We start from the raw sequence: 27,851 nt of genomic DNA, 5'->3' as shown, positions 1-27,851 counted from the left end.
ATGGAACTCGGTCAGACAGCCCCGCGCGTGTCCGTGTGTCGTGTGAACCCGCAGCGCGCTCCCGTGCCGCGCTCGCTCAGTGACTCAGTGGAAGGGTTTGCGCTAAACTGCTGCTCTCCGGATCCAAGCGTCACCTCAGCGGCCAAAAATATGTCCAAACTGGAGCAGATCCTCGTCCTAGATCCTCCCACCGATCTGCGGTTCAAAGGTAAGTGAGGGACGCGGACAGTCGGTGTGTTTTGGTGAAGTGAAAGCGGGTCTGACACGCTATAATGCGGGAAGGGAGTTTAGGCCGCGGCGGATCCTCGAGCTCGAGTTGACTGACAGGCGGCTCTGAGGCGAAGGGGAGCGGGTGTCGGTTGGGTGTCGCCAGGTCATTTTACCGGGGAAAAATAAAAATAAATGAGTTTCAATAAAGAAACAAAGCATTACAATAAAGTCCTGTGCCTGTACCAGGGTATCATGATAGCATGCTGATTTGTATGTATCTACTATGGTATATATGTGCTGCTTTCAGAGCGTTTAGTAAATTCACTCGTTTGTGGACGAGTACCATGGTACTTCCTCATGAATCACTTTACCATGGTATACATCACTGTACCATCTAATCATGTTTCTGTCACCGTGCTTTATTATGTAAGAGTATATTTATTATATAATTGTCTGTATGGCTCTGGCCTGATGTAAAAGTGACAATACCATGGTATTTTTTCTAGTACGTTAGACTAGATGTTTTCATTTAAAAAAATAAAATGACATGGACACCCAGATTTATTAATTAAATATAATAATATTATTGTGTGAGTCTATCCTAAAATTTAAAAGCTGTATGTGTAGTTTGTGTAAAGAGCCAATCTATATCTAAAATATTATTTGCAAGTATACTATTTATCATTTATATTTATTTATATTTATAATATTATTTGTATGTTTTTTACTTGTTATAATACTGTATTGATTTATCGATTTACTTGCTTTAATTTGATTAGTCATTTTTTTTGTTTATTTTAATTTCAAATCTAAATATGTAATTATTTAAATTAATCTTATTTTTAATAATTTAAGTACTATTATTTATTTACTTTATACAAATTTGGTATTTATTTTAATAAATTATTTATTTTAACCTCCATTCTATTTATTTTATTAAAGTACTGTTAGTGTACTGTATTTATTTGCTCTTTATATATTTATTTTAGTCTAATTTTTATTTATTTTACTCAAATTATGCCTTTTCTTAAATTACATTTTATATGCATTTTGTATTATTTATTATTAATTGAATTATTTATTTATTTACATTTAATTTCCACGGACCCCTTGCATCCCCCTGCATTAGAGTACCATATAAATACTATTATACATGCATTTCAGTGTCATCATGGTATATCTCGACGTACCATGGTATTATCAGCTGATGCATCCCTGGACTGCTGTCATTTTTGTGAGTACCTTATGCTGTCAGCTGATTGCTTTTCTCAACTGGTTGCCCTTACAGAAAAGTATTAAGGCAGTAGTACCATGGTTTGTCTCAAGTGGTAATACCATGGTGCTTTGATTACCTTGCAAATGAATTATTACCATATTGACATGCCATGGTTATTCTAATGTACTTCAAAGCTGCACATGTGAGCAATTCATGTATTACAGCACAGGAAGCAGACGCTTACTAAACATGCATGTTGTAAGTAATGGAGGTGTAGATCTCATAGATTCCTCCGTATTTGTCCTGTGAGGGCGGTGTCCTGTATGAATGAGTAACCAGTGCTGTGATACGGCTGATGCCTCTTACCTGCATGTTTCAGGAGTCCTTTATAGCGTAGGATGTTCTCTGGGAGACTCTAGGAGGACGTCTCGGCTCATCCAGTCGAGTCAGAGCTCATTGAAGTTCTCTGGTTTAGTGGAGAAATGCTCAGCACGGTTTGTCAGATGTGGGTTTAGTATTTCTGATTAGAGTTGGACGTTGTAACGTGACTTTAAGAAATGTTTTCCTTTCATCTGATCAGAGACATCTTAGTTGTTGCTTCTTTATTTGTGAACGTGTTTTTGTCATCACATACATGAGCAGTGCCACTGAGTGTGTTGTGTGACTAGTATTCAGATATTCAGGTGTCATGTCAAAAAGGACAAATAAAGCAGCTTTTATCAGGTTTAGGGTTTGATGCGACTGGAGTTTAATGTGGATGAACATCATTTTTAAACAGGTTTTTCAAAACTGTGGCGTGTTTCTTTGTGTAAATGTTTTTAATGTGGAAAATCCTTAGAAATGACTAGTGAGTAATTATGTTTATGGTTTAGTGACGTCATTAGCAGTGCTTCATTCACTCACTGAAGAGTTGTGTAGCTTTCTCTTTAAATGATTAAAACCAGATTTTATTTACACTCGTTCAAATGTTTGTGGTCGGAAATATGCTTTAGTGTTTCTGAAAGAAGTCTGCATTTATTTGATCAAAAATACAGGAAAAAGGGTGAAATATTATTACAGTTTAAAACCGCTGTTTTCTATGTAAATCTATATTAAACTGTAATGTATTTCTGTGATCTGCAGCTGTATTTTCAGCATCATTACTGCAGTCTTCAGTGTCACATGATCTTCAGAAATCATAATAATATACTGATTTACTGCTCAACAAACATTTCTGATTATTATCAATGTTGAACACAGTTGTGCTGCTCAATATTTTTGTGGAAACTGTGATGCATTACATTTTTCAGGATTCACAGATGAACAGAAAGTTCAAAAGAACAGCATTTATTTGAAATAGAATCTTTTGTAACATTATAAATATCTTTATTGTGACATTTGACAAATTTAATGCATCCTTGCTGAATAAAATAATTTATTTTTAAAAACAAAATCGTACTGACCCCAAACGTTTGAACACTTGGGGCTGGTTGGTTTTTTTAAGAGTTTTAATAATTTTCATCAGCGTCTTTTATATAATGAATGCTCTTGTAAACCAGGAGCAGTGATGAGTGAAGCTGTATTGTTCTGCTGTCTCTGGATGTTCAGGCTTTCATAACATCTCTGTACCTGAGATAAAGGGTCTCTGATTTATGACTGGTCAAGATCTTAATCATGTTTTTTGGGCAAGTTCTCCTGACAGTAAGTGGCAGCATGAGATGATGATTAAACAGATCTTTACTGATTTGTCTCTGTGTCCTGGATTCCCTCTGATCCACTAGTGCTGCTGGCTAATTTAAATTCTATAATAATGTATTATAAATGTGACCCTGCAGCACAAAAGCAGTCATGAGTAGCACAGGTATATTTGTAGCAATAGCCAACAATACATTGTATGGATCAAAATTATACATTTCTCTTTTATGACAAAAATCATGAGTAAAGATCATGTTCCATGAAGATATTTAGTAAATTTCCTACCATAAATATATCAAAACTTCATTTTTGATTAGTAATATGCATTGCTAAGAACTTCATTTGAACAACTTTAAAGGTGATTTTCTCAATATTTCGATTTGTTTGCTCCCTCAGATTCCAGATTTTCTAATATTGTCCTAACAAACCATACATCAATGGAAAGATTATTTATTCAGCTTCAGATGATGTAGAAATCTCAATTTTATAAAATTGACCCTTATGACTGGTTTTGTGCTCCAGGGTCACAAATAAGTCTTTAATATTTTTTCTTAGTAATTTATTAATTATAACAATAATAATTCCACCACAGGATAAAAGAATAAAAAAGGCAATTGTGACTTTTTTTTATCTCACAATTCAGACTTTAGATAAGCTAATTCTGAGTTTACATTGCACAATTCTGAGTTATATTACAATTCTAAGCTATTTCTCCGCATTTGAGTTTATATTTGCAATTCTGAGTTTACATCTCACAATTATACATTTTTTCTAAAGTTAATTTTTGCAACTTTGTCTCGCAATTCTCTCTTTTTCTTCTCTGAATTCTCAGTTTCCATCTTGCCATTTTGTTGCAAATCTTTTGTTTCCACCACTGAATAAAATAAAAAAGGTACTTATGATTTTTCTCGCAATTCTGACTTTTTCCGAGAGTTGCGATTTGCAATTAGTAGGGCTGGGAATCGCAGGGTACCTCAAAATAACGATAATATCACGATACAGCGATTCTGCAATAATCCATATATTATATCCATCCTATAATAATACATCACGATATCTGTCTAAACAAAATGCCTGTGAAAAGGTTAAGTGCAAGATTTCTTTCTTTATTCAAGTCCACACTGTTAGAAAACAACAAAAAAGTTCTGTAAATTAATCATTTTATTCTTGGACTTATTAAAAGCTTACACTTTTCTTTTTCTCTGCGTGTAAACACAGACATTTAACTGCTTATCAAATATATATATATATAAGCTGGTACATTTCTAAATGAACCTGGAGTGCTTTCTCAACCTTTCTACTCCTCTCATCATAAAAACGGAGCTCTTTTGCACGCTCAGGTTCATTATTTCAAATGTAGACGCGTGGCAAGCACACACACTGCACACTTCTGCTCCGCATTGTGGCTCTGACTAGGTTTTGTTTCGTCCTCCATGCCATAGGTGCAGATTTATGTTTCTGCCGGTCGTTGCACTTGTAATATCTGAGACAGAGGGAGAGCATCCAGTTTTGTTCTCATAAAGCTGGACGCACCGGCGGCGCTCTCTGTCACTCATATAGAGAGGGAAATCCACCTGCGATCCGAGCGGAGAGGTTAGGCTGCTCATGAACTGAATATGCGCTCTGCAATAATAACATGAGCGGTGCCTGGTCCACGCTGATAGCTGTTCCGGGGCAGTTTTTTAGTTTTCATCTCCATAAACATATAGAGATAGCAGTAAAGCTAATACAGTGGCTGGAAATCTGTTTATCCTTCGGTTGCTCGTGCTTCCCCATCTTCATGGAGAACGCGGTTCATGGTTGATCAGAGTCAGAGCGCTTTTGGAAAGAAGCTGGAAATGACGCGGCTGCATTTCTAGACGCTGGAAGCAGGGAAGTCTATTTAGAGCACCTTATTGTATTAATTAAAATATCGATATTTGGTATAATATCTTCGATCTCATCGAATCGTGAGTTGAGTTAATCGTTACTTCCCTATTCCTCATCCATCTATGAGATTTTTCCACTTGTGCCTCTCATCCCTTAGTGAAGTATCAACACGCATTGATTTGAGGAATTATTTATGTCGCAAACGCTGCAGGACGACACCAATACTTTAAATCACTAATCTGCCTAATAATATCACAGCCTAGATGTTGGATGCAGTCAAATCCCTGATGTGGTTTCATGTTGTCCCGAGCAGCTACAGGAGAGGAAGAGGGCTGTGTTGATGTTCTGGATGGGCCTGTAACCCAATAAATAAATGAGGTGACAGGAAGAGGAACCCTGTGCTAAATACAGCTGCCATCAGCCGCCGCTGATTCCTGTTTCACTCCAGTCTTCCTCCTGTTTCTATCCATCTCCTGCGCTCTACGCTTGCACTCAAGCCTGTTTCAGCAGACTTTAATGTTAATGTGTCAATTAAAACATACTTGTGCCTAAAAGCCTTTAGTTGATTCTGGATTAGTTTAAGCGACCACTGAGTCTGCTTTTAACCCTTTTGGTGCTGTGCGGTCATATTTGCCTGAAATTATTAATTTATTTTTCCATAAACCAGAATGGTACAAAACTTGGTAAAGGTTTTGACACTTGCTATGTTAACAATAAATAAATAAAATAAAAAATAACATGGACCTGATTCAAAAAGGTTAAATGGTCCTGAAAAAAATAGTCACTTTTATTGTTCGTGGTAAAAAATGACACTGTTGGAAATTAATAGGAAGCAAATTTGATGAAGTAGAAAGATGTGGTACTGCGGCCAAACAAAGCTTTTTGAAAGATTATTTTTGAGATGCCAACTTAAAATGTGGAACACAACCCGTTTAGATGTTATGGTTTTGCTTTTCATGCAGTTTTACAGTAAAACATGTTTTGGAAAATATTTCATATCTCATTTAAAAAAGATTATTTGTGCATTTTTCATAATAAATACTGTAACTTAATTTTTAGTTTCACTTTTTTAACTTTGTTCACTTCTGTAATAATCTGCCAAGAAGTGACCAAGCTCCAGATGTATGACGTTTAAGTTGGAAACACACAAATGTTTTCCAATTAACAAAATTAATAGCACCTTTGTTGAATCGCCACCAGGTTTACTAGTTAACTAAAACTATATAAAAAAAGTAATTTACTAAAATAAAATATAAGAAACTTATTCTATTTCAGCTAGTTGCAAAGGCAACATTTGTTATTTTTGTTTTAACTTGAAAATAAAATAACTAAAACTAATAAACAAAAATAAAAATAATTAAAAAACAACTAAATTGCTAAAACTTTGAATAACATTAAAGTGAAAATATAATATATAATTTTGAATATAATTCAAAATATTTAAAAAACTAATAATAAACTATAATAGTTTGATTGTCTAACATTTGTCTTTTTTAGTTTAACTTGAAGTACACTGAAAAAAAATTATTAATTGAATTTACTAAAAAACTTTTGTAAGGTAAGTGGTTGCAATCAATTTATTTTAGCTGCATTTAAACAAATTTAGTTGGCTGTCAACTTAAAAAAAAAATGTAGTTAAAATAAATTATTTGCAACAACTTGCCTTAAATGTAGTATAATTTTTTTCAGTGTACTAAAATATCAAACAAACAAAATTGTATAGATGTGTGTAAGATCCTTAAAAAACTTGACAAAAACAAATCTAAAACTTTCAAATTAAAGTGAAAATATAAAAACTAAAATAAAAAAATAAAATAAACTAAATATTTATAGATATAAAAAAAATTAACAAAATTGACTAAAACAACAAAATTAGTAAAGGAAATAGAAACTGAAAATATAAGGCAAAACTTTCCAGCGATGGCTGAGATGTTGATGCAGCAGTAAATATCAGGTGATCTGGATGGGTTTGCACTGATTTAACTGCAGAAGCCAGATGTTGTTTGGAGGGTTTTCACACGCTCAGCTGAAATGATGCTTTTGCAGGTTGTTGACTTGAAAGGACTTTTACAGTAGAATCCAGCGCATTTCTTTGAAGTGCTTCATGTACGTGTTTGTCCGGGTTAACCAGCCTGTCGTGTTGTTGTTTAAATAAGCCAAACTAAACCATTGTGGCATTTTCATGCAGTGCAGAGAGCTTCATCCATTCATTTTCTGGTGACTTCATTTAGCAAATTCTGATCTTGAGATACAGAGATGTCTCAGATTAATTGTTTTCCAAAAGCAGGTTGTGTTTTGTTGACCGTTTAACTAATATATATTGAGCAAACTATTTATTTGTAATGACAGTGGTTGAATCTACTGTACTGAACTGCAGTGTTATTTTACTTATATTATAGTGTTTTAATATTTTAAATTAGATTTTTATGCTTTCATTTTATATTTTAATTTGAGTTAGTCCTATTTTCATTTTTTTTTAAATATTACTTTTTAGGTTTAAATTTTAAACCTTTAGGTTCAATTTTAGTTCACTTATTTGTTATGTTTATATAATATTTATATACTGTTTTTTTATAATATAGTTTTTTTTAATATAATTTCATTTTGTGTGCTTTTGTCATTTTTATTAGTTTTTTTAAAACCTAATAGTAATATTTAAAATTGTTTATTTTTCTTTGTTTTAGTTCATTTATATATTATTTTTATATAATAATTATAAAATTGTTTTAATTTTAGCTAAATGTTTATTAGTTTTTGTTTATTTTAAATATTACTGTTTAGGTTTAATTTTATTTTATTTCATTTATTTATACTGTTTCTTATATTTTATGTTTTAATACATTTTGTTATTTTAGTATGATTTATAAACTAATTGTAGTTGTTTAATATTTTGAATTAGCTTGAATTATTTAAACTTTTAGTGATTTTGTTACTTTTGTCATTTTTGTTTAAACCTAAATGAAAACATATGAAGTAATGTGTATTTTATTTCAGTTTTATTTAATTTATTTCTGATGAATCGTTCCCCAGTTTTTCATCTAATATTTTAATAGAGCTGTTTCAGTGTGTTGTAGTCTGAGATATGAGAGTTATGTAATCAGGCTCGTGAAGGGTTATGTATATGTTTGACCTGAAGACACGTCGTTGTTTTCCTGCTGATTAGATTTCTCTGGATGTTTCCATATAGTGGAAACTCATATGATTCCCTGCGACGCTCTCAGATGTTATCAGGCTGCTCAGGTCTTACACAACAATCCTTCTTCTCACTCAGAACTTAATTCGGTTGAGCATCTGGTGTTCTGTACCTTGTTTACACAAATGCATCCATTCCTGCGCTTGATCCTGCAGGACTCCTCTAATGCACTAATATGAGACATGAGCGGTCATAAGATCCAGGCTTCCAGGCGTAATTCATCATCTCCTTTCATCTGATCCAGTGGTTATCAGAAAAGCTGGAGCAGGATTTGATTGTGAGATTCTGCTGCTGCTTGTTCTACCAAACTGTCCTGTTTGCTGCTGTTTTAATGAGCACTTCTCAATTCTGAACACTAGATGAATTTCAGGGCTAGTCATGACTCTGTATCTTGTATCTGTATCCAGATGCTTTTATCCAAAGTGACTTACAATGAGGACAATAGAAGCAATCAAAACCAGCAAAAGAGCAATAATATAAGTGCTGTGACAAGTCTCTGTCTCTGTTTTATTTTTTAAGTAAACTATATAATAAATAAAAAGAAAACAGATAGAATAGAGCAAGCTATTGTTAGAGGGGTTTTTTGCTTTTTGTTAATTGTATAATAAATCAAAGAAAACATAGAATACAAAAAGATTCGAGAAGCTAGTGTTAGTTTTTTCTCCAAGTGGTTAGTAAATGAATAAAGTGCAAATCTAAAAGGGGCAAGTTTTTTTTTTTTTAAATAAAGACTTCAGATGTAAAAAGCTCCTTGTCCGTCTGAGATTTTTCTTTCATTCAATTTTTCATTTTTTTTATTAGGCTCCTATGAAAATGTCTCTCAGACGGATTTAGAGGTTTTTGCATCTGAAGTGTCTCAAATGATTTAAGTTTTTTGATCGTATGATTTTTTTTTTAGCATTTGTTTTAATATATTTATAACATTAGTTTGTAATAATTACATATTCATTTTAATTTAAGATATAATTATTACCAAAAATACATAAATTATTTCAAGATATTAATATATGAAATTATTTTAAGATATTAATAATAATATTGCATTCTATTATATGAATATTATATTTGAAGTAATCCTGTGGTCCCTTTGCTGAGTCCTGCTGTTTTAAAACTATTGATCTGCTTGTACTTTTATTAACTCGTGAAATCCAGTTTAGTTTGTAAAAGAGTTTATACTTTGCCGCAATTCATGTTTGTGTTCAAAATTTGAATTTATTTATTCAGTGTGTCCATATTTGAATGCTCTAATATTGACAGTTTTATTTGATTAATTGTATTTTTCTTCTTCCATATTGCATCATGCGTCATCTATCAGACTGCAGGTTAATGTCATTTATTCTGCCGTGACACTGCCTCTATTGTATTTTTGTACTTTAATGCATTACAAGCACACATGCCGACTTTAACATCATTTTCTGAGCCTCGGTGTTTGCCACATTTATAGATCATATGCTTCTAATATACTGTATGTTTTACACTGAAGCAGACGGCTCTTTCAGGTGACGCTGGAGAACCACTCAAGGGCCACAGTTTGCTATATATATAAGTTTGAGATATATATATATATATATATATATATATATATATATATATATATAATAAACAAACTGTCTAGACGTCAATATTGAAAATGAAAGGTTCCACTTTTATGCAGACGACACGGTCACCTGTTGTTCTGCTCCTACACAACAAGCTCTGGGTGACTTACAATCAGCATTTGATATTATTCAGGCAAGGCTTTTTACTTTAAAGCTGGTCTTAAATATTGAGAAAACAGAATTTATGTGGTTATCAAATTCTAGAAATTCTTTAGATCTGTTGTTCTCCGAACACTGCGAGGGAAACTGATCGCATTAGTGTCAGAGTATAAGTACTGGGCATCATAATTGATGACACACTGTTTTATTTCACATTAATTATTTGAGAAAAAATTAAGAAGCAGCTAGGATTTAATTTTAGAAATACGTCTTGCTTTTCATTTAAAGCAAGGAAGAAGCTTGTGTCTGTAACGTTTGTACTGATTCTTGACTATCAGCATGCCTCTTCTTATCTTCTTGCCTCCCTGCAAGCTGTGTATCATGGTGCCTTAAGATTTAGTACGGATTGTAAATTCTCTACACATTATATAATGGAGTTGCCTGGTCTTCTCTTGCTGTTTGAAGGAAAATGCATTGGTACTTATTGATTTATAAAGCAATTCTGGGTTTTTTGCCACCCTGTCTCTGTTATTTGATTCAACAAAAAGTAGTTGGTAGCTATTCTTTGCGTTCCCCGTCTTATTATAATCTCCGTACGTTTGGCTCGAACTAATCTAGGTCAAACTGCTTTTGGATATGCTGCACCTTCAGACTGGAACCCTCTTCAAATGAAGCTACGGCTAAATCAGTTGGTGTCTTTTAGTAATTTTAAAACACTTTTGTGGGCAATAGAAAATTATTTAATGATTTGCAAATTCTTCAAATGCTGTATTTTTTAAAAATATTTTATTGTTGTGATGTATTGTTGTTTGTCATACGTGTATTTGTATAACTGGGCTGCCTGTCTTAGCCAGGACACTCCTATAAAAGAGATTTTTAATCTCAGTGAGGTTCTCTTCTGGTTAAATGCATTATATATAATATTTCTTATTGTTTCTTCTCCTGAACTCCTGATGTGATGATGTTCTCCTCTTCTTCTCAGGTCCTTTCACAGATGTCGTCACTGCGACTCTGAAGCTAAAGAATCCGTCAGATAGGAAAGTATGCTTCAAAGTCAAGACCACAGCGCCACGCAGATACTGCGTACGGCCAAACAGCGGCATCATCGACCCCGGGGCCACGCTCATCATCTCAGGTTAGTGAGTTCAGCAACCCAACATATTCATCTGGAAATTAGTGTTTTGTGAGTTTTGTAGGGATGAAATTATTGACAAAAACAATGAAATTTAATTAGCGCATCTCTGATGCCATGCTAGAGCTGGGTTGACAACATCGATCTTTATTTTGATGATCTAAGTCTACGCTGATGTTACATGAAACAATCTCAGCTTTCAAATTCTGTCAATTTTAATGAAAAATTCAAACAATAAATGCTGTTTTGTGTCTCTTTAATGTGGCGTGTTAGATGGCTGTAGTCAAGCGAGCATCTCTTCCTCTTTACTACTAGTTACAGCATAAAATAAACATGAGTGAACATCTGAAGCTGTTGAAAGCAACTTACTCAAATTAATCACTGTTTCATTTGCAGAAATTTGTCAAAACTTGTAAACAATGCCACAACACAATTGTTTACCTCAAAGACATTCGATGACCATAAACTCACTGATCAGGAAGAAAAATAACTCTAGAGAGGAGCATTTTGATAAATATATGCACTGAATATATTCATTATATTCTTACTTATACTTTTGTCTAGGGCTGGACGATAATTCAATATCAGTATGTATCGCGGTATAATTGTTTTCATTAATGGTGATATGATTTTTAAACACATTTCTGATATTTTGATATACAGTACCAGTGTTTCCTATACATTGATTTATTTGTGGCGTTTGACTTCGTTGAATAAGCCTGAGCACTGCACGTTTCAAAATCAAAACATTTATAATGTTACTAAATATTTCTATTCCAGTTAAACTGCTATTCAGCAAAGAAACTTGAAAAAATTCTACTCTGCTATTTTCAACATAATAATAAATCTTTTTGAGCAGCAAATCAGAATATTAGAATGGTTTCTGAAGGCTCGTGTGACTGAAGTGATGATGTTAAAAATTCAGCTTTGAAATTACAGGAATAAATTACATTTGAAAATATTTTCAAATAGAAAATTTAATTGGTAAAAAGATTTCAAAATGTTACTGTTTTTGCTGGACTTTGGATCAAATAAATAAAAAAATTTAAAAAATAAAAAACCGTGTATATTCTTTTCTAAAATAGCAGATAGTTTTATTATAGGAGGAGGTTTCATAGACTTGCCAAATTAATTTTTTCATAAGTTGTTCTTGCCAGTTTCTATGAGGCTTTTTTAAATAGTGTTCATATCGATATCTCAATTATATCGTATCGACCGAAATTAAGAAATATATTGTGATATAAATTTTGGCCATATCGTCCAGCCTTAAAATACATGTTTGAATGAATCGTTAATGAAAACATTATTACAGCCACCTTTAAATGTTCATATTGCAACAATGATTTGGAGTAGAAACATAATTATATTATTAAAAAAATTGTAAAATTTGCCTTGTGTAATTTAAATGTATATATGCAACACTTATTTGAGGCTTGATTACTAAATAAGTAATTAAGTGATTATTAAATAAACTTTAATTTTTAGCTGAATGAATATAATATAGGCTACGGATTAGTTTAATTATGTGCAGATAAGTCGTATTATAGATGTTTATAGAAATGCTTGTACACTCATGATTAGTTTAATGTGTTAATATTTGTCTTTATGCCACAGTTATGCTGCAGCCGTTTGATTACGACCCCAATGAGAAAAGTAAACACAAGTTCATGGTACAGACCATCTTCGCCCCCCCAGCCGCTACAGACATAGAAGCCATGGTAAACCTCCTGTGTGTGTGTGTGTGTGTGTGTGTGTGTAGCTGCTGTTCAGTTCTGTAACTGCATGTTCACACCACCAGATGGCAGCAAATACCCTGTTTAGCTCAGCTGTTTTAACCCTTTAAGGTCTGACATGAAATAATAGTCAGAATTATTATTATTATTTATATGATTGAACTGTTTGCATATGTGTTTTGTATCATATTTGTTTGTTTTTTTGGCTCATAGAGAGAGAATATGAAGCTCAATTTTATTCAGAGGCTCAAACTGAGCAAAAATATGAATTTGATGCAGATGCTGATATTTCTATGATGAGATACTTGTGATGTAAACCAATGAGATCTTTATAAAATTAGATCAGATACTGATATAAAATATCAGTTATCACTCTATATCTCCAGTAATATGTCTCAGTAAGATGAGATTGAAATGATCCAAACATATAATGCAAAGCTGATTGAGAGATGAAGAAATAAACACTCCTCAGAAGATGTGAGATGTTTTGGAGGCTTGTGAAGATCATTCCTCCGCTGAGGAACAGTGAAAGTAAAGCTTCTGGAAACAAACGCTCCTCTAAAGATCCTGATGATCAGATTTGAGACGCACTGATTTATCTAGAAAATGATTGATGGAGAATCAAGTAAAGCTGAGCTGCTTCAGTCCAGTAAGAGTTCATCTGGAGATATGACTGCAGTTATTCTGATGTTTACTTGATCAAAATCAGTCAAGATTTGACAGCAGAAAGACGTTTGTACAATTACACTACAAGAGCTTTTACTGGATAAAACACTATCAATCAGAGACAGAAGACATGCAGGAGATCGAGTGTGAAACAGCAAAGTTTGATCATTTAGAGGCCTTAGAAATCCATGTATGGCATACAATACAGCAGGCTTTATAGAGTTAATGCTTGAATTCCAGTCTAAAGTGTGTGTGTGTGTGTGTGTGTGTGTGTGTGTATAAGGGCAGCTGGTAGTGGTTGTGGCTGATGAATTGCCTATTTTTCATGTGTTTCAGTGGAAAGATGTGAAACCCGATGATCTCATGGATTCCAAACTCAGATGCCTGTTTGAGCTGCCGTCTGAAAACGATAAAGTGGTGAGACTCCACCCTGTTATACGCTGTTGTAGACTGAATTATAATTCTGTTTCAACAGCAGAACGTGCTCTACTCTTATGGTAAGGTGCTGTAGGTGATTGTTTTTGACAGCTATCAGTGAACCAGTGAGAGTCAGCCAATCACAAACACTCGCTGCCTGTCAATCACTTTACTCATTCTGATTGGCTGATGTGTTTTGAGGGGCGGGGTTTTAGAGAGTGGATGGGAGTCTGGCTAAAGTTGGCAAAACATCTGAAACCACTTACAGCAGCGTTTTTATTACAGCTGTTTAGAGTTTAAAGTTGTTTTGAAGCTTAAGCAGTTTAGTTTTCAGTATTAATGTCGTTGTTCCTCCTTTAACTAGCTTGTATGCAGCTGCTTTTCTCCAACACTGAAACACACAAGGGCTGCACGATTAGTGCCAGTAAAACTGAAATCACGATGCGGCTTTGAGCGTGCATCTAAAAACACAACATGCACAAAAGAGAAGCTATAAGGTCATCTTGTGGTTTTCTGCCATAATAAAAGCTGGATGGTTTAAACATTTATAAATGAGGAAATTAAGCCATGCATATAAATAAATAATATTTTTAAATAAAAATATATTCATATTTTCCTTAAAGACTAGTGTTGTTTACAGTGACATTATATTATACATTTTTTCAAACTAGTATTTTTAAATAATGATGATGATAATAATAATAATAATAATAATTATTATTATTATTAGCTTATAGTTATATTGATATATAAACACAAACTATTTGACCAAATTATGAAGCTGTTCAAACAAGCAGTGCAATGTAGTAACATTAACATACTATAATAGTTTTATGTATGCATATATATATATATATATATATATATATATATATATATATATATATATATATTAGTGCTGTCAAATGATTAATCACATCTAAAATAAAAGTTTGCATAATATATGCGTGTGTACTGTCTATATTATTTGTATATAAATACACATACAAACAGTATATATTTAGAAAATACTTATGTATATAATGTATATACAATTATATATTTATATTTTATAGTGTGTATATATAAATATTTAATATGAACAACATTTTTCTTAAATATACATGCATGTGAGTGTATTTATATATACATAATAAATATACACAGTACACACATTATGTAAACAAACTTTTATTTTGGATGCGATTAACCATTTGACAGCAGTTTTATATATATGTGTGTGTGTGTGTGTGTATTAATTATACATTTAATCTTTGAATTTAGTTTTCATTTTAATTTGAAAGTTTTTGAAGTTTTTGTCATTTTTAGTTGTTTTAAAAATCTAAATATATATATATATATATATATATATATATATATATATATATATATATATATATATATATATATATATATATATATATATATATATATATATATATTTTTTATATATTTAATTTTTTAGTTTGAGTTATTTTGGTATATCTAGTTGAACTAAATGAAAATGAGAAATGTTGCTTTGGCAACTAACTGAAATAAAATCGTGCAGTCCTCACACACACACACACACACACACACACACTCCCCTCACACACACACACCCCTCACACACACACAATCTGTTCATGTGACTTCCTGTTTCCGCTGTGCTGCGGCGTCCCAGAGTCCTCAGAAGAGGAACCTGCTCCACTGGTTCCGTGCGGCTCCGGCTCCAGCTCCGGCTCTGGGCGGCTTTAGCAGCTGCCGCGAGACCCAGGAAGTCAGAACGACAGGGTCAGAGGTCAAGGCCTGCAGGCCTGCGGTGGTCAGGGAGGGTCAGAGCAGAGGGCAGGATAGAGACATCAGTAGGGTAGGTCAAAGGTCAGCGGGGTCAGCAGGAGAAAACATGTCCCACATTGAGTTGTCGAAGGTCGTGCATCCAATCAAACAGTTATTTTAATAAAGCAGAAGCTCATCAGATTAGACAAATGTGACATGCAAATTGATATCGCTGCTGTCTACCAGAAATATTAACTCATAAAGATGATTGATTGATTGATTAATTAATTTACATTGGATTCTTCAGCTTGGAATAACAAATACACCGATACAAGCTCTGATTATCATAAATTAACATCCCACAGCATTATTATTCTAATAATCCTTTAAGCAATTATCTGTTAGAAACCCCTAATATTGTCTCATGTTAATGTCCTTACAAACAAACTCTCAACTAATTACATCAATTAAAACAGTCAAATTAAATCTACACATGCCTATGGATATATAATATTCAAATAAGCAACTAAATAAAAATAGAAAGTAAATAGAAAATAAAAAAGGGGGTCAAAATATGTAAAAAACTATGAAAATTAAGAAATTAAGACAGCAAAAAAACTTAGAATGTAAATTATAATAATAATAATTATTATTGTTTTTCTTAAATACTCAATTTTTTATTTTACAGTGAAATGTAAACATGAAAAAATTTATTAAAAATTAATATTAAATGAAAGTAATATGTCTTGTTTTTAGTAGGTTTTATATTTGTATTTATTTGTAATAATATTAATCATTATGAATTAATATTTAATTTAATTACATTTATTTAATGACATTTTATCATTTAAAGCCTTATTGATACGCATATAATCACAAAATGTTTTTGTAATAATTATATTTTATTTGTAGTAATCACAATTTGTTTTTAAATAGTAATTGCAATGGTTTTCAGAAAGTTGCTGATATTTTTCTGCCCAAACTGTGCAGCTGTAAATATGGAGGTGTTTTATGATGCTGTGGAAAACATTTAGTTCTTTTCTGTTTTTACCCACAATGCATCAGTCCTGGCTCCGTCACGAGAGCGACTCTAGAGTTTCATGTCAAACTCTATTGAGACGTCTGTTCTCAAACAGTATTGAAGGCCCTAAGATCATGTAGTTGTGTCTGTTAAGGAATAATTCACCTAAAAATTAATATTCAGTTATTATAATTACCCTGACATGAGAGTAAATAGTTAACTGAAAACTCAAACCATAATAAAATTGAAATAAAAAATAAGTTCCTTTTTATATTTTATTTAATTTCAGCTGGTTTTCAAGGCAAGACTTTTCATTTTTATTTAGTTTAATTTAAAGAAAAAATAAAATAACTAAAACTAAATTGAAAAACCCTTCAAATAAAATTATGAAAACACACATAATTCCTAAAGCTTTAACAAAAAATTGAAGTGAATAATATAGTTACATTTTGTAATGATATAAAGTTCAATATAATCATTATAAATTTCACTCTTTAACCAAGAAGTCATGGATCTGGATCAGAATGGAGGAGGAGGAGGATTTTCAAAAATGTTTGACTATTAATTTCAATTTATTTACTTTTAATTTATGAATAATTATGAAATAGCACACTTTTAAAGCCAGGCTTTATGGTGTTTCCATATTTTCTAAGCGTTGGTTCTTACTGAAAGGGTGAAGTGTGTTTGTTCTCCAGAACGAGGCGGACTCTAAATCGGCGCCGGTCCTGAACTCCTCTAAAGCGGACGGGTCTGTGGCAGCGAAGGCCGTGGACGACTCGGAGATGAAGAAGATCCTGGAGGAGTGCAAACGCTTGCAGACGGAGGTCAGCAAGCTCAACGATGAGAATCGCCAGCTCAAGGTACTAAACCATCTTCAATATAAATGTACTAATTCTTTACTTCTAGATTTTGACTCATTCGCCACTGCCACTGTTATTTTAGTATCATTTGTGTACTGGTATAGTTTTTATTGATATTTTGAAAAAAAATATATATTTATATAATATATATAATTCCGTCTTTTTAATTTTGGTGTAATTTAGTTATGTGTCATTCTTACTAGTTTTTGTGTAAATATTATTTAGGATTAATTTATTTTCAGTTTTGGGATTTTAGTGCTTTAGTGCATTAATTTCTCATTTGAATTTTTAATAATTGTTTTGGGTACTTTTGTCAACTTTATGTCCACTTAGTAATTTTAGTGCTTCCAATTTTCATTTTATTTAAATATTTAGTCATTTTTATTAGCTTCAGTATTGATTTTTTTTTTTTTTTTTTTTTTTTTTTATTCTTTGTATTATTGTTTAGGTAATTTAATTTAAAGATGTAATCAGTTTTTTCATTTTTTTATGTCCAGTTAGTAATTTTAGTGCTTTTATAATGTGCTTTTGTAATTTGTATTAGTTTCTTTCTTTTTTTAATTATTATTATTTAGGTTTAATTTATTTTTATTTTTAGTTTTCGTTATGTCCAGTTAGTAATTTTACACTTTAACTGAAAATGAGAAATGTTGGCTTGGCAACTAACAATAATTTTTTTTCATCTAATATTCATATATTATTTAAGCTTTATTTCAATCCAATGATCATATTTAACCCTTGAGCACAAAAGTAGCCATAAGTAGCACAGGATATTACCTAAAGATCATGTTCCATGAAGATATTTAGTAAGTTTCCTACTGTAAATATATCAAAACTTCATTTTTGATTAGTAATATGCATTGCTAAGAACTTCATTTGAACAACTTTAAAGGAGATTTTCTCAATATTTAGATTTTTTTGCTCCCTCAGATTCCAGATTTTCTAATAGTTGTATCTCAGCCAAATATTGTCCTATCATAACAAACCATACATCAATGGAGAGATTATTTATTCAGCTTTCAGACTGTAGAAATCTCAATAATAATAAAAAAAAAAGACCCTTTGTGCTCCAGGGTCACACATGAAAAAACCCATTCTCTGGAGCAGAAAAGATCCCTAATTGCTCTAACGGGGTTTTGTGTGTGTCTCAGGACGAGGGTTTGAGACAGAGGAGGTTCCAGCGCAGCGAGTACGTCACGAGTAACTCCAGCTCTGCTCTCGGCCGCGAGTCGAAGGCCGGCTCTCTTCCCTCGCTGCTGGTCGTCATCGCTGCCATCTTCATCGGATTCTTCCTCGGAAAGTTCATCCTGTAGAATCAGAGACTCCCGTCTCTCTTTGTTTGGGTTCATTTGCTGTTTTCTGTTGAGGGCCAGACGGATGTTAGAGCCATGAACTGCTTCTGAAAGTCTTCCCCTCAAACGCGTTTCGTTTCACTCAAATGTGGTTTTAATGGTTCATCCAGACGAAGGAAGAGCTTCGGACCTTCATCAGAGACACAGGTGCCTCCTCCTGTACATTCGTTCTGTTTCTGTTCCTAACAACACCAACGCAGACGGTTTTATTACTGTAATTATCATTTATTAATTATATTATTAATGTACTTTCTGTCAAAGCAGCATTTATCCACACGAGACGTTCACTGATGTCTTCACTTTACTGTCTCATACTAGACGACACTGAAGAAATAAAAGAAAAAACTCAACCTGATGTTTGTCTTTCATTTTTCTAGTTAAACTAGTTAGAGTTTGTCTAGTTAAACTAGTTAGGGTTTGTCTAGTTAAACTAGTTAGTTTGTCTAGTTAAACTAGTCAGAGTTTGTCAAGTTAAACTAGTTAGAGTTTGTCAAGTTAAACTAGTTAGAGTTTGTCTAGTTAAACTAGTTAGAGTTTGTTTAGTTAAACTAGTTAGGGTTTGTCTAGTTAAACTAGTTAGAGTTTGTCAAGTTAAACTAGTTAGAGTTTGTCAAGTTAAACTAGTTAGAGTTTGTCAAGTTAAACTAGTTAGAGTTTGTCAAGTTAAACTAGTTAGAGTTTGTCAAGTTAAACTAGTTAGAGTTTGTCAAGTTAAACTAGTTAGTTTGTCTAGTTAAACTAGTTAGAGTTTGTCTAGTTAAACTAGTTAGAAAACATGTTTTTAGATGAGCTAAAAATAATTTTTTTGATAGTGTTTTTTTTTTTTTTTTTTTTTTCTCTAGTCTTTTTTTAACATAAGTAGGAAAAAATTTAAGAATTAAAATGTATTAAATATTTTATAAAATAGATAATAATGTAGATAAATATTAGTAGAAAGAAAACTAAACGTATTGTCAAAAGGCAAAAAATATAATTATTTTTATTTATTATTATATTTATTTTTATTAGATGTTTTGCTATAAACACCCAGCTCAACTACACACTCAAACCAGAGACTAAAATCTAAACTTCTACATTTTATATATATATATATAATGTATATATCTTTTTTTCAAAACAGAAAATGCATATCTAGTGTCTATCATTAGAGACAAACAATAATGTTCATGTTTCATAATTTATTTTTCACTGTCGATTCTGTTCTTTTCCAAAGAATGTAATGATTAACAAACACTTTTTGCACGATGTCAGTGAGTGATTGATAAATGTGGATCTTAATACACTACAAAACAAAACATCTAAAGATATAAAACATTACTTCAACTCTCAAACGAGTGTTTTTGTGCATCTAAAGTGTCAGAATAAAGCAGGAATAAATATATTCCGTTAAATTCTCATTCTCTTGTTCCTCCAAACACTGACCGTCATCATTACACAGAATGAAAACAAATGAAAAGTCAGTGTTAGAAGTACTAAACGTATTAAGAAGCATCAGCTGAGCCTTCAGTGAACCCTGAGCGATCTTCATCAAGTCCTGCGAGTTTCACAGAAGTGATCCAAACAGCTGTAATGCAGATAATCATCTCTGCAGATAACATGCTTTGCAAACTCATAATTCATTGCATTTGACCACTTCATCATGTTTTGCTGTCGCTGACTCCTGTGAGACTGAATGAGTGTCAGTAAATTACTGAAGGGTCAGTGCATTGGTCAGAAACTCTCTGATCTGAAGCCTTCCTAAAATCAGAAGTCTGTTAAATACAGAAGACCTGAACCTCAACGACAAGAAAAGAAAATCAAGATGGAAAAATCAGTGTCTCAGATCCTTCCCGTGTCAAAGGCCTCAGATGATTTACTCTCACTCCAAAAAACATTTATTTTTTTCAAATTTTTTCAAAATGTTTGATTTATGAGAAAAGCTTTTAAGAGAAAAAATGTTTTGGATGAGAGATTTGTCTTTTTTTTAATAAACTTTTTTTCTGAGAAATGTTTTCAGATGAGAAAAAAAAGTAAAAAACAAAAAAACAAATTGCTTTTTTGATGGGAGAAAACTTTTTTTATAAGGAAACAAAATAGCTTTTAAGATGATAAAAATGTTTTTATTGAGAGAACTTTTTAGAGATTTATTTTTTGATGACAAAAATTTGAGAAATATTTTTTTAATGAGTAAAAAGTTTTCAGATGAGAAAAAAAACTAAGAAAAACTGCTTTTTTGATGAGAGATTTTATTTTTTGATGAGGAAACAATAGTTTTGATGATGATTGTTTTTTTATTATTCTTTTGATGACAGAAAAAAATTTTTATTGAAAGAAAAAGTTTTTTGATGAGAGAAAAAAAAATTTTCAGATGAGAATTTTTTTTTTTTAAAAGAAAATAGTTTTCAAAGAGAAATGTTTTTGAGAAATTTAAAAAAAAAATCTTTAGACTTGGGCTCAGGATGAAACTAAGGCACTATTTCATTCCACCTTGACTTCTTTTTTCACGCTGCGGTAATGTACTAAAAGTTATAAAAGACAGCAGTGATTATCTACAGTTTTAATATTTCCCTTTCCTTCCATCTAGCCCTTAAAATGATCTTAATCTCAAGCTCACTCACGTATAAAAATACTTCTTATATGAACGTCCATATCTCACTCAGACAAGGAAAACACACCCAGAAACGGAAATTCTGTCATGATTTTGTCATTTCAAACCTGTAAGCTGTTCATTTTCTTTCAAACATTTAAATCAACTAATTATATGACTTTTTTGTTGTTGTTCATGTTGGAGATTTGACAGTCCAGGAGCCACATTTAGAAAAATGCTCATATGATCATTTTCGATCCTAAACTCTTACATCAAAACTGAAGAACAAATCTGGATTTATAAAGGCATAAACTGACATGAAAAAAGCATTTAAATATTATTTATATCATTAATATTATTGTATGTGTAAATTATATATATATATATATATATATATATTCAATATTAATATAATTAAGAATAAAAGTTTTTTTGTAGTATATAATATAAGTTAATTAATCAATTCATATATATACACATACACACATGTATATCATTGATGAATTTATATATTACAAATTTATATTTATATATTATTTCCCCTGGGCTGTGTGAGCTGTTGTTGTACAGAAAGTGAATAAATAATGACAGAATCTGAATTTTGTGGGTGATTTTTCTCATTTACAGGCATGTTTTAGGATGTAAAGTCCTGTCAGGAGCAAAGCGTCGGCTTCGTTCTCGTAAAGTGCAGTTCATGTTGTGCAGCCGTTTCATTCGTCCGTCCTGTCTGACGGAAAACTCAAGTGCATTCTGGGTCAGAAACATCTGTTCGTTTTCACGTCTCTCAGAAACCCACAAACCTCCAAACCGTAGCCGCTGCGGTTGCCAGATTGTGCTGACAGGTCGGGATGGCCTTGCTGTCTGTGGTGCAAAAAGGTCACATTAGCAATTAAAGAAATACTTCAGCAAAGCATGCTCAGGTCAAAGTGTCTGAATCATTTTTGATCCCAAATTTTACTGCTAGTCCACTGTGAGAAGATTTTTTGGGTATAATAATCACAGTTTACTTTATTTTGCTATCCTCACTTACATAAATGAACTATAGTGTCCTGCACCCACTAGTAAAAAAATATTAAAAATTATATATAGTGTCTGAATAATTTTTGATTTGACTGTACATGTATTTGTAGCAACAGCCAACAATACATTGTATGGATCAAAATTATAGATTTTTCTTTTATGCCAAAAATCATTAGGATATTAAGTAAAGATCATGCACCATGAAGATATTTTATAAAGGTCCTACCGTAAATATATCAAAACTCACAATATCATCACAATGTTTGTTTAATTCTAAATGGTGGCAATCATAATTGAGTTAGTTTTGCCGTTCTGTCATTTGGTGCTGGCTATGCATTATGACTCTCCATGTGAATTTTTTTCACTATAATTATTATTATAATTATTATTAAAGTAATATTGAATTTTCTACTTGCTCTAATGTTCCCTGGAAAACACATCTGTGACACTGGAGCACAAAACCAGTCATAAAGGTCAGTTCTGTGGAATTTATATTTATATTTAATTTAATAGATTAATAGAAAAATTAGCGTGAATTTAACGGTAAAAGACAAAAAATGCTACAGTAAAAACCTCTTAAATGGTTAAAGGTAAGCTCTCCTACTGTATTGGACATTACATGTAAATTTATTGTAGTATACTGTTTTTGGAAGTGAAAAAGAACGTATAATTTACAGTGAATAACCGTAAATTGACATTCCCAGAATTCCCTGTGTTACATTTCAGATTTGATGTTTTTTTGTTGAAATGACTGTTTCTTAGTTTTTTCTTATCAGTTTTGTACATTAGGGCTGTATGTTACACCTAATGTTGTTAAATGAATGTTATTGCATTATTTCAGTTATCATGATGGTGTTTAGTGTTTGTGTGAATGACACTGTGCTTTGGTTCATCGTGACTTTCTCATCAGCACCTGCTTTTGGTGGTTATCAGTGTATTACAAAGCTACAAAATAGATTTCAGTACTTCAATAGGTTGGTATATTAATATTATATCAGTTAATGAAATTACGGTATTTAAGTGTAAATTTAAGTTAAAAGCTAAAATGTTGCTACCGTATTCATTACAGTAAAATTCTGGCGACCACAGCTGGCGTTTTTTTACCGTAAATTTTATGATTTTTTTTTTTCCTAATTACTAATAAAAAATTAAGATTTGATATTTTTACGGTAGGAAATTGACAAATTTTTTTATTTTTAAAAACTGTGGTGAGAACTAACCGGTGCTGGGGGTTTCATGACCGTTTAACGTCTCTCAGAAACCCACAAACTCCAAACCGCTGCTGCTGCCGCCACTGTGGTTGGCAGATTGCCGAGGCACTGCGCGGCGCTGACCTCTGACCTCTGACCTCTGGCGGCGGAGCACTGGACCAGCGGTGTCTGGTAGGACGTGGGCCGTCGCTCGGGCCGGTCAGGGCTGGAGCCGTCGCTTGGCCGCTGGCCGTTGAACAGCAGCAATCGTCCGGCGGCGTCGTGCTCCGTCCGGAAGAGCTCGTACTCGGTGTGCGGGAGGCGGAGCCCCAGAGCTGCGCAGCCATTGGTCGGAGTGACATCCTGCTCCACGCCCACCTGCCACGAGCCCTGGACACCGCAGCCGTTCCCATCGAACACGTTCAGCAGAGATGTGGTCGCCAGATCCATCGGCATCACGCGCATGTGGTTCACTGCAAGATCAGAAACAGAGAAATACTTAAGAATATATGCACATATATATATATATATATACACTGCCATGAAAAGGTTTTTGGTCCCTTCCTGTTTTTTTTTATTTTTTGCATATTTGTCACACTTAAAAGTTTCAGATAATCAAACAAATGTTAATATTACACAAAGATAATGCAAGTAAATACAAAATGCAGTTTTTAAATGATGATTTCATTTATAGAGGGAAAAAGCTGTCCATATTTATATATTTAGAACATTAAGACTTTTTAAACCATTCATTCAGAGAATATGTATATATGTATGTCTATATATATATATATAAACAAATATTTATGAAAATCTATAAGTATCTGTCTCAGACTGTTAAGATTTTATAATTATTTTGTTTAGAACCATTACGATTGAATTTATTTTTAAAGAATTGTATTTTTTTTTTAGAATCATTAAGATTTTTTACACAATTGTTTTATAAATATCAATAAATATCTATGTAAAGATTTTAGATTTGTTTTATGTTTAGAACTACAATGATTTAATATTTTTATGTATGTATGTATTTATTGTATTTTTTTGCAATGTGATATACACAATTTTTTAAACGTTTTTTTAGAGAAACATATAAATATATTTATAAATACATTTTTATAAAATATTAATAAATATCTATAAATAAAAATGTAGGTAAAATGTAGATTTCTTTTATGTTTAGAAACAATGATTTAAGATTTTTATTTTATTTATTTTTTTGCATTGTGATATCGATTTTTAAAAAATACTTAATATAATAAAACAAATAAACCATAATAAAAAACCCAAGACGTGTGTTTGTGAGGAGTTTTGCTGTTACATTTTTTTTCTTTTTTTCCCAACTTTACACACAAATCCAAGAATTGCACACAAAATGCAAAATGCCTCACATCTCTTGCAAAAATGAAGCACTGCATTCAAAATATCACAAACATCTCAAAAGCAAACATCTGCAAACACCATGATATTAATTCATGTTCGTTTTTTGTGTGTTGCATAGAGAATTGTGTGTTGTGTTTTGCAAAAAGTGTTTTATGAAATTCAAAGGATGAGAATTAGTGTCTGGTTTTGCAGATCTGTGTCCCTGCAGCACAGAAGCAGTCATGAGTAACACAGGTATATTTGTAGCAATAGCCAACAATACATTGTATGGATCACAACTATACATTTCTCTTTTATGCCAAAAATCATCAGGATATTAAGATCATGTTCCATGAAGATATTTTGTAAATGTCCTACCATAAATATATCAAAACTTAATTTTTGAATAGTAATATGCATTGCTAAGAACTTCATTTGAACAACTTTAAAGTTGTCATATATTGCCATATATTTTCCACAAGTTGATATTATACTTTAGGGGTCTTAATAAAAAGTCTGTAACATAGTTTGGTTAAAAACTTTCATTGGTAGTGTAAAAATCACCTTTTTACCCTGTCAAAAACAGCTCTTGTCAGAGCAAGCCGTATTGTGTCATTCTCCTTTAAATGTTAATGAGCTCTGCTGACTCCGCCCCTCTCATCCGAGCCGCTCTCTGAGGGATTGTTTACTTTAGCCGCATTCATCGAGAAACTTGCTAATTAGCACATTATTAGGAAAGGCGATTTGCAAAGATTCATTCAATTCTTTTGGAGGTGAAGCTGGATCATGAATGATTCGCACGAACATAGATGCATTTAGGTAGATCGAGGGCGCATTCCCTTCAAAAACCAACGTAATCCTCTGTGTCTTCAGTGGCTCAGATGACGGGAGTAAATGACTGCTGCTATGTTCATTACTACATCCAACAACACCTCAATCGCTTAGGACTCATTCTTGTCTACACCTGCTCCGGCGGTGAAACACCTGATGACGTCTCACTCAGGGTGGGGCTGTCAATCAAACTATCGTGGGAGGGGCCTCCGTCCGTGTGACGTCACACAGAGATCGGCCCGATTTGACAAAGGGGAAAAGATTTTAGTAGATTTAAAAAAAAAAACACTGGGTGGATTTTTATCATTATAGGGTGGTTGTGTACACACACTTCCAACACACATTTCAGTTCAAACAACTTGTAAAAGTACATGTAGCATTATATGCCCCCTTTAAAGGCCATTTTCCCAATATTTAGAAATATCAAATAGTTGCATCTGAGCCAAATATTGTCCAATCATAACAAACCATACATCAATGGAATTGATGATGATGTATAAATCTCAATTAAAAAAATGACCCTCATGACTGCTTTTGTGCTCATTTGGTGTGTGGTTCTGCTGTTTGAGTGCCAGCTTTCAGAAAGATGTTGTGTGTAAGCAGTTGAAAATGAGTTGAACTCTGACCTTTGAACACAAACTCGGTGCCGCCCATGACGCGCGTGGAGCGCAGGCCGTGGCTGTAGAGTCCGCGGGCGAACAGACTGAAGGTGGGGTGTTTGCAGGCCGGGTCAGAGTAGTGATAGTAGTGACCCTCCCATGTGTGGTTGCTGTCGTGGAAGATGAAGTGTCTCGTGAGGAACAGGACCTCGGGCCGGACCTCGCAGTGGCGGGAAGCCCACTGACCACTCAGGGTCACCGTCAGCTCGGGCCGCGGCGGGAGAACGGGCGGCTCAAACTCGTCTGAGCGAGAGATGATCCGACAGACGACGCAGCTGAGATCGTGATTCTGAGAACAGACGGGACACGGATCTGATAATGAGCTTCAGTCAACACAAGTGCATTGCCTGAGAATGAACTCTGTCTCTGATCCAGCTGATTGGAGCTAATCAAGACTGGTCATAACTTTTTTAATTCAGTTATGCAAAGGTAGATTGGACTGATTTGTATTGGAAAAGTAAGACTGATTACCCCTGGGCAGCTGCTAGTTGGTCAAACTAGTTCTTAAGACACAGTCTTAACATAGAGGCTAAGTTTATGCAACTGGACCCAGGAGTCGAATGCATCGAATGCATGCTTGCATTTGAATCTAATGGTCCATTTGTTTATTTTTCAATCTGGTAACATATATTGAGATTTTTTGTTTTGTTTTATGTTTGGAAAAAAATGATTGAAAAGCAATGAAATTTATGAATAACAATTTTTATGTTACTGTATTATATTTACTGTTAATGGACTTCATCTAAAAAATATATAAATATTTAACACATTTAAAATATATGAAGAAAAATAAATAGATATATATGCATGTGTTTTAGCAGCATCTATTTTGAGGTGAAAGCAGATGAATCAGAGACAGGTCAGAGTTTAGCAGTCATGTTGTCACGAATCTGGTTCGTGGTCTTTCGTCCGACTGCCACAAGAGGTCGCCTCTCCATCATATTGACTCTCACACCACACTGGACTGCATTTCCCATCATCCATTGCACTGATGACACACACACAGCTGAATGCTCTGATACAGCTGTCACCAATCACACACTTTGTTTCCTGTTTCCTGCTCTCGTGTCCCTTGGATTAACCCTTGTCTCGCCACTCGGATTCTGTTTGTTCCTCGTCTGGATTATTGCTCACGTTACCGGACTACCCCTCTTGATATTGTTCACCGATCAAAGACCCACGCTTGCCTTACGATTACTCGTGTCTTGCCTGTGCTATACCCACTTGCTGTTGTTTGACCCTGCTTGTGTTTTGACTAATAAAAGCTTGCACTTGGATCCACTCGCTTCATGTCCCATTGGCTCCATTACACATGTGACATCACTCGACTATTTAAATGATACATTCAAAGTGTAAACTTTATATTCAAGCTTTAAATGATATATTCAAACTGTGCATAAATGACATATTCAGTGTTAAATATATTTGCTGTAAAACATATGTTTA

General features: G+C 33.1%; 2 protein-coding genes across 3 annotated transcripts in view; one reads left to right on the top strand and one right to left on the bottom strand.

Annotated features, from left to right (window-relative positions):
* The first annotated feature begins 69 nt into the window (after positions 1 to 69).
* On the top strand, positions 70 to 19,131 carry vapal (VAMP (vesicle-associated membrane protein)-associated protein A, like). Of its 2 annotated transcripts, XM_079434842.1 has the most exons (7): positions 70 to 208; positions 10,842 to 10,994; positions 12,606 to 12,709; positions 13,727 to 13,807; positions 15,450 to 15,635; positions 17,261 to 17,425; positions 18,577 to 19,131. In XM_079434842.1, exons 1-7 carry the CDS (start codon positions 151 to 153, stop codon positions 18,736 to 18,738), a joined length of 909 nt encoding a protein of 302 aa, XP_079290968.1. In that variant the 5' UTR covers positions 70 to 150; the 3' UTR covers positions 18,739 to 19,131. The 2 variants fall into 2 exon arrangements, with proteins under 2 accessions (XP_079290968.1, XP_079290969.1); XM_079434843.1 differs by lacking the exon at positions 15,450 to 15,635.
* A 4,476-nt stretch (positions 19,132 to 23,607) lies between these two features.
* The window catches only part of LOC306880917 (protein APCDD1), a gene marked incomplete at its 3' end in the record, with an annotated part of 33,575 nt that continues 29,331 nt past the window's right edge, over positions 23,608 to 27,851 (bottom strand). Inside the window, exons 4-5 of the mRNA XM_079434723.1 lie at positions 26,373 to 26,694; positions 23,608 to 24,026 (exon numbers count right to left, since the gene is read on the bottom strand). Coding sequence (XP_079290849.1) covers positions 23,608 to 24,026; positions 26,373 to 26,694 — 741 coding nt within the window. The remainder of the gene's footprint in view (positions 24,027 to 26,372; positions 26,695 to 27,851) is intronic.

The sequence above is a fragment of the Barbus barbus genome (assembly GCF_936440315.1).
Source record: "Barbus barbus genome assembly, chromosome: 15".
Classification (NCBI taxonomy): Eukaryota; Metazoa; Chordata; class Actinopteri; order Cypriniformes; family Cyprinidae; genus Barbus; species Barbus barbus.
Note: the sequence above shows the minus strand (reverse complement) of the source record. Positions and strands in the feature narration are given on the sequence as shown.

Coding starts and splice junctions, on each gene's coding strand:
- vapal (XM_079434842.1), top strand. CDS start 151: ATGTCCAAACTGGAGCAGATCCTCGTCCTAGATCCTCCCACCGATCTG. Junction 10,995..12,605: donor GGCCACGCTCATCATCTCAG/GTTAGTGAGTTC, acceptor TTTATGCCACAG/TTATGCTGCAGCCGTTTGAT. Junction 13,808..15,449: donor CGTCTGAAAACGATAAAGTG/GTGAGACTCCAC, acceptor GCGGCGTCCCAG/AGTCCTCAGAAGAGGAACCT.